Source organism: Caenorhabditis briggsae, assembly GCF_000004555.2.
Source record: "Caenorhabditis briggsae complete genome, chrII, whole genome shotgun sequence".
NCBI lineage: Eukaryota > Metazoa > Nematoda > Chromadorea > Rhabditida > Rhabditidae > Caenorhabditis > Caenorhabditis briggsae.
In genome coordinates this window covers 3,213,492-3,231,133 of record NC_013486.2, presented here as the reverse complement: position 1 = coordinate 3,231,133, position 17,642 = coordinate 3,213,492, and the positions used below count along the sequence as shown (strand labels likewise).

The 17,642-nt window shown below is 40.5% G+C and overlaps 4 protein-coding genes across 4 annotated transcripts in view; 2 read left to right on the top strand and 2 right to left on the bottom strand.

Annotated features, from left to right (window-relative positions):
* Positions 1-1,495, top strand: part of Cbr-swsn-7 — a gene marked incomplete at both ends in the record, with an annotated part of 5,280 nt that extends 3,785 nt beyond the window's left edge. The window contains 2 exons of the mRNA XM_002629943.1: positions 155-1,324; positions 1,391-1,495. Of these exons, the coding sequence (XP_002629989.1) occupies positions 155-1,324; positions 1,391-1,495 (1,275 nt within the window). The remainder of the gene's footprint in view (positions 1-154; positions 1,325-1,390) is intronic.
* A 744-nt stretch (positions 1,496-2,239) lies between these two features.
* On the top strand, positions 2,240-4,071 carry Cbr-hda-2 (the record flags this gene model as incomplete). The annotated part of the gene is made up of 3 exons (XM_002629944.1): positions 2,240-2,366; positions 2,636-3,395; positions 3,447-4,071. 3 exons carry the CDS (start codon positions 2,240-2,242, stop codon positions 4,069-4,071), a joined length of 1,512 nt encoding a protein of 503 aa, XP_002629990.1.
* Positions 4,072-4,560: 489 nt separating this feature from the next.
* On the bottom strand, positions 4,561-7,679 carry Cbr-zyg-11 (the record flags this gene model as incomplete). The annotated part of the gene is made up of 5 exons (XM_002629945.1): positions 4,561-4,774; positions 4,825-5,163; positions 5,514-7,059; positions 7,311-7,547; positions 7,592-7,679. The coding sequence occupies 5 exons, from the start codon at positions 7,677-7,679 to the stop codon at positions 4,561-4,563; spliced, it is 2,424 nt and encodes an 807-aa protein (XP_002629991.1).
* A 4,064-nt stretch (positions 7,680-11,743) lies between these two features.
* Positions 11,744-14,468, bottom strand: CBG13354 (the record flags this gene model as incomplete). The annotated part of the gene is made up of 7 exons (XM_045241874.1): positions 11,744-11,825; positions 12,076-12,236; positions 12,459-12,554; positions 12,621-13,150; positions 14,018-14,113; positions 14,161-14,296; positions 14,343-14,468. 7 exons carry the CDS (start codon positions 14,466-14,468, stop codon positions 11,744-11,746), a joined length of 1,227 nt encoding a protein of 408 aa, XP_045095171.1.
* Between the last annotated feature and the right edge of the window lie 3,174 nt (positions 14,469-17,642).

The following is a 17,642-nucleotide window of genomic DNA, read 5'->3' as shown; positions in this document are numbered from 1 at the left end:
ATTCATAACTCGCTTCAAAATCCATATTTTTGAAATCTAAAAACTGATTTGGGACTGTCACACACTGCTCTTTATATCCAATGGCCTAACTCTTGCGAATTTTGGATTTCTAGACCACAATACTGCTCAGCATTAGTGAAATATTTTTTTCCAGAACGAATCCGACGCTGTCAAACTGGAGGTAGTAGAGAAAGACAAGGAAAAAGACAAGGAGAAAATCAACGGAATCATTTGCAATGGACACACAAAGGCGCCGAAAAAGGATACGGTAGCCAGTCGAGCTGCTCATATTGTTGCAGTCGCCGCTGCCTGTAACGGTGACCTGGAGAAGATGAATGGTGTCACAGAGAGCAATGGAAACTTGGTTAGGAAGGAGGAAAAGGAAAAAGACGCCCAGAAAGCAGAAGAAGGAGAAGAAGAAGCGCAAAAAGAAGTAGAAGCTCAAAAGGAATCGCCAAAGGAGCCAGTAGAGGAAGACAAGCCAAAAGAAGCCGTCACAGCAGAGCCACAGTCAGATCGTAAATGTGTTCCTGTCTGCTCGACACCAACTGACTACATGTGCGATTGGGATTGCTGCTCCCTGTACTACTTCTCTCCTTCCCACGTCCTCAAGCACTTATCCGAAGAACACGTGGCAGAGGAGCTTCGTGTACTGTGCCGCTGGAATGGCTGCGCTGACCCAACGCCTCGTAATCGCTGGTCCCTTATCACCCATATCCAGGATGTGCATTGCAACGAGACACAGTTAAAACAGGCGGCACAACGGAGAAAAGACGGGGTTGTGATTCCTACCGTACGACGATCGGAAATCATTCCACGCGATTTGAACAATCATCCGGGATACGCTACGAACGCTGCTAACGAAGCTATCCGAAGACACGCCTTCAACTTTTTGACTCGAGAACTTCCGGATGAAGCCGAAGGTCCAGTGACGAAGAGTATTCGATTGACGAGTTGTTTGATTCTCAGAAACCTGGCGAGATATTCATCTGATGGGCGACAGAAGCTTCGACGTCACGAGTCGCACATCAGCTGGTTGGCATTATCCAAGCTAGAAAGCTCGCATGCTCTCTCCCAATTGCTATCAGAGTTGCATCAAGCGCCAGCTGCAGAGGAGGAATCCCAAAAGTCATTATCGCAGGCTCCATCATCCGCATCGTTGTCTTCAATGGCTGGAAGTTCGTCTCAGCTGCCGCCGATTCCTGATTCGCCGACTACACAATTGACGGAGGAGCCATTCCGAAAACCAGTTCCCAAACCAGTGGCTCCAGTGAATAGGATGTTGAATTTCTCATCTTTGGGACCTTCCACGTCTTCTGATAAGGTTTGTCTGAGCTTCAGACTCTGAAGCGCAAGTTTATTTAAAAAATTCTGAAAGTAATTTTTCCAGCCATCTACGTCATTCGCCGCCCGACACCAGCCAATTCAACATCTTCCCACCCAACCGTCACCGTTGGTTCAAACGACACCTCTCCGCGCTGGCGCTGGAAATTAGAACTATTGATTTTTTTTCTTCATATCTATATCTCTTGATATTCGCATTGTTTGTCTTTATCATTGCTCCCCGTTGTGTGGACTTAATTACCTCTTTTTTAAAATTAATTATTCACTTGTTTCGTGTGTGCGTAGCGGGCTGTGCACTAAACCACACACCGGTCATCATCTCTACTTTGTACTATTCTATGAGGGAAATCTTCAAGTCTCCGCCCACTCCTAATTTATCTGTCCTATCTATAAGCACTCATACTATTTGGTGAAAAAAACGACAAAAATCTTCGGAACATGCACGGGTCATTTACTTCATTCTCTCGTTCTCTCTTCTTCTCCCTCACTCTCTCTCTCTCTCTGATGCTCCTTTATTTTTCTTTTTGTGTCTATTCCGTGGCTCTCTAACACTTGTCTCTGTATTCAAAATATACTCTAAAACGCGGTCGACACCCACTAAATCTCTCTTTATCCTCCGTTATTTTATGTTTAAAAAATATGATTGTTTTTTTTCTGCCTTATCTCCTGAATTTTTTCTATGTCCTCCATCAGTCTCCCAACATATTTCCATCTCAATCTTCTTCCTCGACACTGCGCCGAAGCCTCCCACACCCTTTTTAATTCAATAAAATCTCAATTTTCAATAATATCTGCTTTAGCCAAAATTAGGTGCTTAATTAGGTTCTCTAGCCGAAGACGTATACTTTTGCTAATTGAGAACGAGAAATCCAAAAAAAAAACAAAAATTTAAAGAATGGCCTGCGAGAGACCAATCTCGCTGTACGACAGCGACGACGAGGACATTGTATACGATGGGGATGATGTGCGGAAGCGTAACGTCGCCTATTACTATCATCCAGACGTCGGACATTTCCACTATGGTTCGTTTTGACCGAAAAAAAAAATAGAATTTTGAACGCGTCGCGTGTCGGCGTAGCGGTCGCTATACGTGGATTTACGTGGAAAATTGAATGTTTTTGCGTGAAAAATCAACAGACTGAACGTGAAAACGTGAATTTCTATTGGACGCTTCACGTGGAAATTCGAAATTTCCACGTAAAAATTCGAGGGTCACCTACAATTTTGAACGGGTCGCGTGTCGGCGTAGCGGTCGCCAGCTGGGAGATTTGAATTAAAGCCAAATTTCCAGGTCAACTTCATCCGATGAAACCGCAACGGCTAGTGGTATGCAACGATCTGGTCGCCTCATACGAAATGCCTCGATACATGACAGTCGTTCAATCGCCGAAACTCGAAGCATCCGACATCGCCGCGTTTCACTCCCAAGACTATGTCAATTTCCTTCAAACCGTCACTCCGAAACTCGCGACGACGATGCAAGACGACGTGCTTCGAAAGTTCAACATCGGCGAGGATTGCCCGTTATTCGCTGGCCTTTGGGACTACTGTACACTGTATTCGGGTGGATCAGTGGAGGGTGCAAGACGGTTGAATCATAAGATGAACGACATCGTTATCAATTGGCCTGGCGGACTTCATCATGCGAAGAAATCAGAAGCATCCGGATTCTGTTACGTTAATGATATTGTGTTGGGAATTCTAGAGCTACTGAAGTACCATAAAAGAGTACTGTACATTGACATTGACATACATCATGGAGATGGTGTCCAGGAAGCGTTTAACAATTCGGATCGAGTTATGACAGTATCATTCCATAGATTCGGTCAGTATTTCCCAGGATCCGGAAGTATTATGGATAAAGGAGTGGGTCCTGGAAAGTACTTTGCTATTAATCTCCCATTAATGGCTGCGATTCGAGATGAGCCTTATGTGAAGTTGTTTGAAAGTGTTATAAGTAGTGTCGAGGAGAATTTCAACCCGGAAGCGATTGTACTGCAGTGTGGATCAGATTCGCTGTGTGAGGATCGTCTCGGACAGTTTGCTCTATCGTGAGTTTCTCTCCTACCGACCGACTGACTAAATTTCCATTTTTTTTCCAGATTCAACGCGCACGCTCGCGCCGTAAAATATGTAAAAAGTCTCGGAAAACCGCTGATGGTTCTCGGCGGCGGTGGCTACACTCTCCGCAACGTGGCTCGTTGCTGGGCACTGGAAACCGGAGTGATTCTTGGCCTTCGAATGAAAGACGAGATCCCAGAGTCCTCTCTCTACTCCCACTACTTCTCGCCACGACTACTTCGTCCGTTGTTGACGCCGAAGATGGCTGACGCCAACTCGCCTGCCTATCTGGATTCCATCGAAAAAGAGACGCTGGAATGCTTGCGAATGATTCGTGGCGCTCCGTCGGTTCAGATGCAAGAGATCGTTGGCATTCGACTGGATGAAATCGAGCAAATCGAGGAGAACGAGCGGCTCGCGAGGACTTCCATGGAGAAGGAGGTGTACAAAATGACGGAGAAAATGGAGGAGGACTGTTTCGTAGAAGACCGACACCATCCGACGTCTTCTGCTTCCTATCCACAAGGAGAAGATCCACGACGAATCGGCCAATATTGGGGGTACGACGGGTTGGCACCGCCCAGAAGTCGTTCAGATGTAATTGAAGAGGAGAAGTACGAGGATAAAGAGCGACGGAAGAACCTGAACATGCCGGGAATTCCTTAATTTTTTGTTTTTTGTTATTACATTTTCATTGTGATATGATTTCTATTACTGCATGATCTCTTGTTTCATGAAACATTCATCAAAGTGTACAAAACTAGGTTCGAAACTCCCGGAACGAAGAGGGGCTACCCGCAAAAAAAAGTGGGGTGAGTAGTGACTACGCAAAGAAGAGAGAGTGCACAGAGAAAACAACCAATGATGCAATATTCACAGAAACTATCACATTTACAGGTTAGAAACATATTACAGGGATGAGGGATAAGGCAAACAAACAAATATATGTCGAATACATATATAAATGTGCAATTTAATTGCGAAAGGGGAGATAAAAATAAATGGAAAAAAGGGTACCCGTTCTTGAAATTAAACATGCGGTTTCGATCTGGCTGGGGGAAAAAACCTGTAAAGAGTTTCGGATGGGATGGATTTCAGAGAAAAAGCACAGGATATAAGAAGCTTAGGAAACAATAAAAAAAGTGACTAAATTTTTTAAGAACGAGGGGCAAGAATAACCGGTGTAGTCAGCGATGTGTTGGGTGAGATGTCGTGGTGACGGGTTGGGAATTCTGAAGCGACGATTTCCGAGATTTGACGAGCAAGGTGAACGACGCGCAAGTCAATCTTGTGAATGTGACGGGAGTTGCCACGTGCCATCTCCTCGACAATCGGGTGGAGACCAGAAGTCAGGAACATTTCGATGTAGCTGAAAACTCTTCTTCTTTTAAAATTAGAAATTTCGTCAAGTTTACTCACCCATGCTTGAACGTCGGCGCATTGTTCTTCTCGCGGTGCTGCAGCACATGATGTACACCCCACAGACACCACATAATCGCTCCGTTCGACTTGGATTGTTGGACAATTCGTCGGAAGGGGACGAACGATTTGTAGGAAACCATGGCTGACGGGAGCACTGGATACTGTTCGATGAGCTCTAGGAGTCGCTCGCACGCGTCCTCCCGCTGCTTCTCGCTCTCCCATCCGGTGGTGTTGGTGAGGAGGTTGGCGAGGATTCCGGCAGCGAAGTAGGATCGCTCCACTTCGCGGTATCGCCCTTTAGTGTCGACTTGGTCGAACATTCCGTCGAGGCAGGAGCTGAAATTTAGATTTTTATGGTTTCTGTCCCTTTGAATTGGCGAAATTTTCCCGTTTTCCGCAGAATTTCAGCACTTTTTTGACTGGAATTTTTATTTCGAATTGTAGGCTAATTCGCCTTGTTTCCCTTCCACTGGAACGAGAAAAAAGGCGTTTTAGGCGCGAAATTCGAAAAAAAAATTAAAGGCGCATGGTGTTTCTGGCGCCGCGGGTCTCGCAACGAACCCACCATGAGTGGCACCGCGACGCGCAAACTTGTTTTTCCAATTTTCACACAAATTACTAAAATTAATGCTCAAAAAATGGGAAGAACTTGCGAAATTCGTTTAAAAAAATAATTCAAAACTTACATAAGAGTCGCAATGTAGTCGTATTTACACAACTGTTCCAATTCGAGCTCCTGCACCTCTGCCAAATTATTTAAGATCCCCAACACCTTTGTCTGAACCGTTCCGTGATAATCGAAGGCGTTAAGAATCTTGAATGCGATCACAACGCCTCCAGCATCTAGGAACGCTTTGCACGTCGACGGACACTCATCAGTTAGGTTCCAGAGAGCACTCAAAGTGAATTTCAGTGTGTAGAGCGCGTTGTCGTTGTCTCGCTCGTGGCCTTGTCGGTATTCGCGATTGTAGGCTTCCAGGTAGTCGTTCATGATCTTCACCAAATGGAAGACATACTTCGTCTCCGTCGTCAACGTCTTCGCTTCTGCCGGTCGCATTTTCGGCGTTACAATCGACACTATGGCTATTGTCATTCTCTCAACACTGGCATCCCGATTTAAGAGCATTGTGTCTAGAGCGACTTTGCAGGTCCGGTAGAAGTCGATACCTTCCAAGTGGAGCAAGTAGTCGTTGCAAATCGTAAGCCACACGTTCTTCTGAAGTTGAGTCATAGTTCGGTACTGCTCTGCGGCATCCAGCGATCTCTCGATGCAGTTGATGACCTCCTTCACTGACAATCTCTTTATACGCTTCATTTTGCAAAGATGGTAGAGGCAAGCGCTTCCAGCAATTTGAACAGGCAGCGTGCTCAGACTCTGTTGCATTGCGATGCACACAAGACGCAGACACTCTTTGAGCTCTTCTTGCGAGAATTTGTCATATCCCGACTGCAATTGATAGTACACCGAGTGAAGGGTGTGGGTGATGAATGCAGGCCGATCGAGTCCTGCGTAGTGCTCCAGGGCATGCAGGATGGATTTCCGGGATACTGTATTGATCACTCGCAGGTTGCGATTCGGAATTTCGATGAGAGAAGAGTCGAGGGGTGTGGCTAATAAACTGATCTGTTCGAGTTTTGGATGAGCTTCAATGATTTTCTCAATGAATGCCAACGCCCGATCTGTTCCAAACTGCACAATGCTCAATCCAGACATGTCGATTGCTCTTAATTCAGCCCATGGCGTCGCGGTTCCAGATTCTATAGCCTCATTGGATCTGTTGAAGATGCCCAGTGCCAAATCGAGATGCGCATCTTGTGATGTCTCTTGCAAGAAGTCTGTGTTCACTTTTCTTGAGATATCCAACACTCGAAGCTTCGTCAGATTCGATAAAGTCTCGGTAACATCTCCTTTCAGAATATTCAAGTTGTGCATGATAAGAACTTCCAGATTCTGAAGCCCGGCAATACACGAGATATCCGTGACGCACGTGCTTGAAATGTCCAGGAAGCGTAGGTTCCCCAAGTTGGCTCCAATTTGTGCAAGTGTGTCGTTGGCGGTGCTTCGGTTCGCGAACGCTAGGCTCTCGAGACGCGGAAGTTTCTTAGCCACGTACATCGGCCAGCTCGACGTGATTCGCAGTTTTCCGCTGAGATCGAGGTGCCGGAGTTGTTTTCGAGACGTTCGGTTGAGTGCCATGTCGAGTACATCTGCCACTTGAATCTTGTTTGTGTCTGCAAAAAAAATTGTTTCAAGATTTTTTCTTTCTGAAAATCCTTCGAAAATCCCAGCCGCGCCGCCAGCCGCAACGCGCCACGTCATCATTTTTGAAAATTTCAGCCGCGTCGCGAGCCGCAACGCGCCCAAGAGATCTGGAAAAAATGCGAAAAAAAAGCACCACGCCAAGTCATCATTTTTGAAAATTTCAGCCGCGTCGCGAGCCACAGCGCGCCTAAGAGAACTGGGAGAAGTTTGAAAATCTCACTAGGAAAATAGTCAATGTCTCCGAGGCGAAACGAGACGAGATTCTGATTGGAGCACAGTAGGAGATCCTCCGACTCCACCTTGTTTCCCATCAAATCAATTTTATTGATTTGGAATTTCGAACCGCTGCACATCGTCTTCAGCGTTCGATGGTTCAGCTTTTTCTTTCGGCGCAACACCTCGAAGATGTCGTTGCTGCTGGAGGCCACCAGGAGGTGATCGAAGTCTGGTAGAGTGTCTAGAAGCTTTTAGGTGAAAAAACCCGGGAAAATTGAATTTTACCATTCTCAATGCACTCGGCGACTCGTTCGGTGGCTATCCGTGATAGTCTCGGAATGGTGGTTGTGGTTGCGGCTACATTGTGATCCATATCAGTCGAAATCTGAAACTTTTTGATGGATTTGAAAACTCCAGAGAGCGGGGAAAAGCGAGGAGATCATGAGGGGGGGGGGGGGAGGGGTGGAGGGCGCTAAATAAATATTTAGTGGAACTCTGCCCTCTAAAATTGTAGGTTGCAATTTATAGAAAAGTGAACAAACAGGGCACCCCCAATGTGAAAATAGAAAAAGTAGAAGGCGAGAAAGGGTTAGGGTGAGAGAGAGAGAGAGAGGAAGAGAGACTGGTTCCAGACACTTACACACAATGAGAAAAAAAGGAGCGATGAAAAAAAGAAGAGGGTTCGAAGTAGAAGAGGGAGTGAGAGACGCAGACAAGGAAACGGAAGAGGTGAAGAAACCAGGAGCTGTTGCATGTCTGGGCGAGGCTCGTATACATTTCAATGTTACCAAGGAGAGATGCAATCGCGCTCCGAGGAGGGCATGGTTTCGGAAATTTGAATTTTGAAAAGTTTTTAGCCTAAAATTTAGACCCCAACTCTAAGATAGCTGACCTAAATACTGACCACAGTTTGAGGGTAAGCGGAGCTTAGCGGAATCCTAAAAGGAGCATGTATTCTTCGATTTTTCGACGAATTTCATTGATTTCATGCGAATTTTTGTGATTCGTCAAATTTTTGCCAGAAAAATTCGACAAATCGCAAAAATTGCATAAAAACAATGGAATTTCGAAAAAAAACAGGTCAAAAAATAATTACGAAAAATTCATTTTTCACACAAAATTTTCGGAATTTTGCGCCGAAATTCGGGTGTTCCAGTAGAAGAAAAACAAGGAGTTTCACCCTAAGCCTACGATTCGAACAAAAAAAAAAGACAAAATATTCAGAAACAATTACAGCAAAAATCATTGGAATTTCAAAATTTGGCGCCATTTTTTTTCAGACCTATAATTAGATAAAAACCGAAAATTTCGGGAAAAAATGAAAATTTCGCTGATTTTCGCAAATTTCAGCACTTTTTTCACGAAAAATTTCACAATTTTTAAAAAATTCAAGTACTAAAAATTCGCAAATAACAGCGAAAATTTTTCGAAATCTTTTAGAAAATTGTGAAAATTGTTCATATTTATTGATAAACTTTTGGCTGAAACGCCTTGTTTTCCTCTAACTAGGTCATCCGAAAAAATTGCGCCAAAATCAAAAATTGAGTGGTCCGAACTCAAAGAACACCATCTCAAATCACTGTGTCGCTCTACCTAACGACGTCTTCTTCTTTTCTTTTTTCTCAACTTACTACTTTCCTCCCAATCAAGACAACCAATTACGTCATGAGAACAGCGCTACGCCGTTGTGGTGGTGGTTGGAAAAGGAGAAAGTAATAAAAAAAAGTAGATTGTCACATGTCATTTATATGGGGAACCCCTGGTGTACATGTGACAAAAATTTTGTCAAAAATTGAGGTAAAATTAGAGATATCGGCGCGGTTTGCCGTTTACTTTGCACGAAAACTCGAGACCTCAAAGATAAAATTGTTTCTGAAGGCGACGATGAAGACGACAACACAGCAGCCAGGTAGAAATGGTCAACAATCCTTGATAGGAAAACGGGACGAGTGATATAGTGGGAGAGAAAGAGAGAAGTATGATCTACGCTCTTTGAATCATTATAATAATTGATTAGTGCGTATTTTGCAAAGTCACATGTCTCAAATACGGAAAAGCAGGAAAAAAAACGTGGCGATGCCCAAATTTCAATGACAAAAGGAGTCTTCTGATAAGGGAATTCTTGGCGATTGCACCCAATTTTTTTTTGAATTTAGCCCCAATTTTCGGATTTCCCGGTGAAGGAGCTTGTACTAAAAACAATGCGATTCAGCTGAAGCCTACGATTTGAACAAAAAATCAGGAATTTTTGCAAAAAATTCAGCGAAAAAAGTACCGAAATTCGCTGATTTTTGCGAACTTTGGCGCTTTTGAAACGATTTTTTTTAAAATTGGCCTGAAATTCCTTATTTTACCCACCTGAAAAATCCGAAAATTGGCGTCAAATGGGACGCTAACCAACTCGCCAACTGACAGATTAGAGGGAACCCCGGGGAGAAGCGGACAGAGAGAGAGAGAGAGAGAGAGAGTAGAAAGAATGCTGTCATGTGATAATGATAACATAACGGAATCATCATCATAGGTGAGGAATCAGAGGGGGGTTTCCCCTCTGTTGGGAAGACGGAGAGTGTTATTTCTTCTTTTTCTTTTTTGGTGCTGATTGTAATGCTACTGCCGCAATCATCAATATACTCTCGGGAAGAATTATATGTTGACGATTATCATGATGATGATTTTGGATGATGAGAGGGGGGAAAATAGAAACTTCTAGTCATGAAATCTGTGCCCCAACCAAGGTCGATCGTAATTGGACGAAGGCTAATGAACTTTGTGGGCAGAAGAAACGGCGCTATCTCGCCTAGACAGTCTCTTTGACCTCAACTATATTGGGCCCAAAAAATACTTACCATGACATCGGAAAGATTTTGTCACAGTAAACAGATTCTTGATATCTCTGATAGAGATTGGGATAAATAGGTTCAAAGTGTCGATGTTTTTCAGAACAAGTCAATGCGCCTTTAATACCGTACCTCGAGATACGGTGTTAAAGGTGTATGCACTTTTTGAAAAAAATCGCTTTTTCGCTGCAGGACCAACGATGTGCCTTTCAAGTGTGTTTTCGACCGCATCACAGTCTGACTAGAGTAATATTCAGAAAGTCGAAAATTCAGTGTAAAGTCACAACTACCGTACTTTGTAGTTTTTCTAGCCTAGAACCCTTTTCCTTCATCAAAACTGCACGTGCGTTTTATGTCATAGAATCTTTAGAAACCTAGAAATGACTAAAAATTCTTTTCAAGGTTCCGAAACGTTCCATTTTCGTATTGTCTACTTTCAAAACGGGGAAAATTTGAAAATTTACGACCTAGTAAATAATTGTTTACAGTAAAGCACATTTTGTCGACTATAAAGTACCAAAATAGACTAGAATCGAAGTGACGTGGCGAAGTAGAACGCTTTTCGTGGCAAGACCCATTATGCTTAAACAGCAGCGATTTCGTTAATTCTAATCAACAAAAAAAATCGGCACGTGACTTGCAACTGAAACACTCCTCATCAGCTGATATAAGATATCAGTTAAAAGATTTAGAAAAAGCAAACGTTGACAGAGATATCCGCGATTGAGCCTTCCCCAACAAACTAGATATACTCGCACTCTCTTTTACAAGTTAAAACAAAGGTAATGAGTATATTTGCTGGCTGCTGCACAAGTTAAGCTCTTTCCCCCGGGAGCAAACAATTCCTTTTGCTTTCTCGTTTGAATTGAAATTGCACGCAGTACTGAAAGTGTAACAGAAATAAGAACGACACAAAAAGCAAGAGCATTGGCCGAGTTGAAAAGTCAGCTGGCCTTGTTGACACGGAATACAGAAAAAGATTCGAAAAAAAAACGAAGCAGCAGCGAAATGAAAAAATGAGAAAAATAGAAAATAGGTGGGGGTTGATGATGGGAGAGAGAGGGGGCAGCGAGAATGATGATGACGTAGGGGGCGACGAATACGAAGTCAAGAGAAGGTTACAAACAGTACAGAAGATGGCTATCTCTTTTTTTTTCGTAGAGAATTGGTCAAAAAAGCCGGAAAGTCGATGAAAAATATGTTAATTTTGAAAAAAACGCGGTCGCGCCAATTTTCTCTACAGTAGGTTAAAGGGACATGCAGAGAAATTAAGGCTGGCTTCGAAGCGAAGGAGGGTACTGTGAAGATTAATTTATTGATTTTACTAAAATTGAACTTATTAACAATTAAAAATAGATATTTACAGTTTTATTTACATTATCCATAGGTAGAAAGCATCAAAAACATCATCTGACTGGTTTTTCATCAATAAAGAATTGAACAGAAAGGAAAAAGAAGGAAAAAAGAACGGTAGCTTTCTAATAGAAAGTGTATGCCTGAACCTGTTTTAGTTATTTATATATAAGAGGGCAAAACAATTAGTTAAAGGGAGCGATTTACCAGGAACTCTTTTTACATTTATACAGTAATCCAATTAAGATCAGGCCATGATTGGAGCACGAGCAACAATTTCAAAGTGAGCACCAGGAAGTTTCGAAGGGACACTACACCAGCCGTCAGCTCTGAAAGTTTGAAACCAAAGTTAGTTACCGTAACCACTCTAATAGAAGGTTACTCTATACTAGCACTTTAAGCTCAACTATCTCGGTTCCTTTCAAAGATATCAAAAATATGTCAACTGATAAAATGTTTGTCCTAATATAACAAACATTTTATCATTTAACCACTTTTTGATATCTTGAACAAGAATTGAGATAATTAAGCTCAAAGTGCATGTATTGGTTGGGCTCTGTTTGTCCAGATGTCTCTCACCGGAAACAAGCAAAGTCTGGATTCGAGAAACATCCTTCGGTACATCGGGAGACGCGAGATTGGAAAGTTGAAGGAATGACCACTTTGACTTCTCGAAGCTCATGGGCGGATTTCAGATATTCCAGAAGATCAGCTTTGTAAAGAACATGGGATTCGTCAACCTAAAAAAATAGGTCAATAGAGCGAAACCCGTAATTCGCTAATCACTCAAACCGTCAACTTTGAGCCCATATATCTCGGTTTCAGTGAAAGATATCAAATTGTAATTAACTGATAAAATGTTTATCATAATATGAGCAACATTTTATCAGTTGACAGATTTTTTATATCTTTCACAGGAAATGAGATATATGGGTTTAAAGTTGACAGTTAGGTACGCCTACCTCAAAACTCAGAAGGTCATCGAAGTGATCGTTCTCGTGGCTGAACACCGGGGCGATCAATCCAATATCATAGCAGATGACCAGGTTGCGGCATCTCTGGGATTACTGTAGTTAGGAGAGAGCCCTTCTATTAGAGATTTTACAGTAAAAATAGTTTCTCACCTTGAACTCTGGGAACATATAAATCGTTCTTCTATATGGAGCCATGACCAACATATAGGGAGATGCCTTTCTCTTATCCATCAACTCCAATTGATTGATTTTCAGTGATAAATCCAACATGGTTCGGATGTAACAAATGAACATTTTATTCCGATACCGATTCAAGTTTGCGGGTCCAGACCACCCTTGTCCAGATGTCGTATTATCAGTCAATCGAATGTTCCAAAGTGTAGATTTACAGGAAATCTCCTTCAAAAACCTCAAAAACTCTCGGAATCCCGCACATGTGACGTCTTCATTATCGGATAGGACAATGTCCAAATTCACTTCGTGAAGAGTTTTACAGAGGGAAGATGACGTTTTGAGATTCTCAAAGTTATGGGATAAAGTGAGTCCTCCACATTCTTCACCAATTTTAATTGTTAGTTTTGAGAGATGAGTGAGGGCGACACCTGGTTGAGGATGACGGAAACTACACGCGGTTCCGCTGGTTGCAGCCAAATAGGAGTTGGCTTCAAGGAGGTGTTGAACTGAAATCTTTTATTGATTTTTCCCCCAAATGAAATGAGAAATAGAGAATTCTGATTCTTGTTTTTTTTTCGATAGAAAATGGCGCATTTTGGACCGTAAATGCTCTAAAGGAAGCCCACCCAAACTGTCCTCTTGAGCAAAATTATCTCGGTTCCTTTGAAAGATATTAAAATTTGTCAACTGATAAAACATTGCTGATTTCAAGATAAATAATTTATCAGTTGACAAAACTTTTGTATCTCTGATAGGAGCCGAGATAATTGAGCCTAAAGTTGATGGCTTCTGTGGGCTCCTTTTAGAGAAAGTGGCTCACTTTGGGTGTCAAAAAACCTATAGTAGATTTTGATGGAAAAAGCAAAAAAAAATTACAGGTATACTAAAAAAAACAGAGCTTCAATTTTGTGGTTGACAACTTTTTTGAACAAATTCATTCAAATGAGATAAATCACTTGAAGATGTCAAAACTAACGTGTTTGCTCTAACAGAAGCTCACTCAAACCGTCAATTTTGGGCTCAATTTTCTCGATTTCTGTGAGAGATATCAACAGTTTGTAAACTGATAATATATTTTTGATATTGTGATGAACAATTTATCAATTGACAAATTTCAAATATCGTTCACAGGCATCGAGATAATTAAGCTCAAAGTTGATAACGGTAAGTGCGATTTATGTAATTTTTTCATTCTCGTTCAATAGACCGGTACATTTTCAGCATCATCCAACAAGATCTTCGATATTTTTATACATTCAAAGTTGACCATTTTCAACTGAAAATACCGTAAAGGTCCTAATATAACGCCAGCATATGAATGAATTTTGAGCTCAATTTTCTCGGTTCTTATATACAGTATGTTTCAAACGAACTATGAGAAAACAGGGTCACCGGAAGTACCAGATCCTCCACTTGACACAGATACTTCTTGATCAGTAGAACCATCAACTTGTCGAATTTTTGAGCATCTAAAATTTTTAAATAAATTTGTATTGTCAAATTCGTTCTACCGTACCATGTATGTTTCTAGTGTTCCGATATAGCTCCCAAAGTGGATCATGTAGAGCACAGAAGTAGGTTTTTGAGCAAAGGTTACGGTGGACAAACGTGACAAATGAACGACTCACTTGGTCCAGACCAAAAGCGACTAGCTGGAAAACTCTAACTTAAAAATTAGAAAAGATTCATCTACCGTACCTCAGTCGGGAGAACTTTGGACACAATGAACTCAATGATCTCATCGGGAAGTTGTGGAAGATCATGGTCAGAATTCTGAATCCGTGTCACATGTAGACGTGCACATCTACACCGGCTACGTGACATTTTGGACAGGCGTGGTGTGGTCAATCTGAAGAAATAGAAAAGAGAAAATGATAAAAAGAAGAAGAGTAGGAGCCGATTGAAAATTGTAAAATTAAAAGAGAGAGAGGGAGAGAAAGGGTGAGGAAAGAAAGGAACGAGTGGCAAAAACAAGTTGCCTTTTGAAAAACAACACAGAGTTGCGTTTTTCAAGGTGTGGTGCAATAGTTGGTGGATCGAAAAACAGAGATAAAAATAAATGGAAAAACAGGAACAGGGATCATGGAGATTGAAAATAAAAAGATGTAGAATAAAAGTGTACCCGACGTACTGTAGTATTAAGTAGAAGAAAGCATAAAGAATTCCGCTTACCGTATTCCCTCCAATAAAATCCTATTCAACCCTTCATCTTTGAGCTCAATTATCTCGTTTAATATAAGAGATATCCAGAATCTGTATATTGTTAAACTGTTTATCATAGTATCACCAATATTTTATCAGTTGATAAATTTTTGATATATCTCAAAGGAACCGAGATAATTAAGTTTAAAGTGCACGCATAGGCTTGGCTCCTATTAGAGAAATTAGGTAATTACGCTTCAGCGCAATTATCTCGGTTCCTATAAGAGGTATCAGAAATTTCTTAACTGATAAATTATTTATCATAATATCACCAATATTTCATCAGTTGACATGTTTCTGATATCTCTCATAGGGACCGAGACAGTTGAGCTCAAAGTACGCGTAGTGTGGGCGCCAATTAGAGCACTCTGATTTGAAGATTCTGAGAATTTAGAATTCCGAGATTTTTGATTTTTGAAGTCTGGAGTTTCTAAAATCGTTTTCCGATTACTGTAGATTTATTACAAAAATTTAGGTCTTAATTCTTCTAAAAGTTGAAGACTGAATCTGAATAAAATTAAATTTATGAAATTCACATTTTCTAAAATTTCTCGCTATGAATGTAAGACTTTAGAGTGTTTCTAGTCTTTGAATTACTATGGGTTTATTTTCAAAATAGAATTGTAAATGCAAAATATGTTTAAAACTAGGAAAAAAGTTTCTAGACATACCGTATTTCCTCTAATAGAACTCCACCCCTTAACTTTCAACTTTGAGCCAATTTATCTCGGTTCCTATAAAAGATATCAAAAATCTATTAACAAAGCAAAATGTTCACCATATTATCACCAATATTTTATCAATTGACACATTTTTGATATCTGTCGCAGGAATCGAGATAATTGAGCTCAAAGTTGCCGGTTTGGCTGGGCTTCTATTAGAGGAAATATGATAAACAAGCACTTCTAAACTTTGATAATTGTTTCAAATTCTTTGAAAAACGCTGAAACTGCGAAAAATGTCACAAGACTTTTTACCAAAACTAACTTTCAGAAGAATGAAGAAAAAATAAAGATCATTGACTATTTCAAAAGAATACAGAAAACAATCAAAAAGTGCACCGCAGGAGAAAAAAGATAATAGAACTGATAAACCATTTGTTGTGTTGTTTCCTCTCTCTCCGCCAATGAACAAGAAAGGAGGTGCTTTTGAAAGAATCCACAGTTCAGATTATGAACCCGTGAGCGAACTTTTATACCGGTTTTTTTTTCTCTGGTAATTCAAATTAAATTAATGTTTGAATTGGAAATCAGTTGGTTTAAATCCAAAAAATCAAAATACACAAAATCGAGGAAACAAAGTGATACCTAACTTCGGAAAGATTGAATCATCACTGTTGTTTTTGTGGAAATTGATCCCATCTTTCACTTAAAAAATCAAACAAAAAACCAAAAAAAGTGGAACAAAACACAATAAAAATGTCAAAAGGCATTAAGATAGAGTATCAAAGAACGAACGAGAGAAATGGAAAGACAAACAAATACATAGTAAAAAGGAGAGGGAAGGGAAAGAAGAAGAGGAAGATGAATTGGGTGGAAAACAGCGAAAAAATCATGTGGACAGGTGGTATTTTCAAAGACTGGTTGGAAAGAAGGTTGGGAAGAAAGGAAAAATTGGGGGAAGACTGAAAGTTGTGGGTCATTGGTCTGGAAAGAACAAAATATTGCTCTCGAAATAGAGAAGAGCAAAGACGTATGCATTTACAGATTCAGGTCAAAAACTGCAACTTTTTTGACATTCCGATGGATAATTACAAAGGTATTTTGAAAGTTTAGGTTTCTAAGATCCTGAAATTCTGAAATTCGATAATTTCTTTATTCCAATATGTGTAGTGAATACAAACGTCGTTAAGATTCTAATTGAGTACTACCCAAACCGCCAACTTTGAGTCCATATGTCTCATTTCCTGTGAAAGATATCAAAAAGTTGTCAACTGATAAAATATTCATCATATTATCACCAATATTTCACCCTGGCAGAATTTTTGATATCTTTCACAAAAAATGAGATATATGAGCTCAAAGTTGACAGTTTGGGTGGGCTCCTACTAGAACAAGTACGTAATTCACGGATTCCAAGATTCCAGAACTCTTACGATGAGATTCATTTATTTCTACATTCTGGAAAGATAAAAATCGGAAACTCTAGACAGGTGCTGGCAATTTTGGGAGAAGAAAAAACTCGAAAAAAAACTTTTAATAATATGGAATTGATATAAATTTCGGTCATTCTTATGAAAAGTACAGAAACCAAACTAATGTTGATTTAGAAATCGAAAAAAAAACAATGGAGCAAATACGTATGAAGTTACAGAGACAGATCAAAAACTGAAATTGAAACTGAAAACAAAAAAATGGCATAAAATGTTGGCGCTGAAATTCAAAAATTCAACGATACCGAATTTCTCCTGATTGAAGCCCACCCAAGCCGTCAACTTTGAGCTCAATTATCTCGATTCCTGTTAAAGGTATCAATAATACATCAACTGATAAAATGTTGGTGACATTATGATAATTATTTTATTAGTTGGCATATTTTTGATAACTCTCATAAGAACCGAGATAATTGAGCTCAGAGTTAACGGGGTAGGATGGGCTAAGCCCACCAGGCTTCTATTAGAGTAATTGCAATAAATTAGCCCTAGATTATTTAAGTTCTAGATTTCTAGATTCCTGAATATCTAGAAAATTTAAAAATCGAAATATCTGAAAACCGAAAACATGTAAATGGAGAAATCAGATGACACTGAATGAATACACAGAAGATTTTCGGTGTAAACTTATATTCACAAGGTCA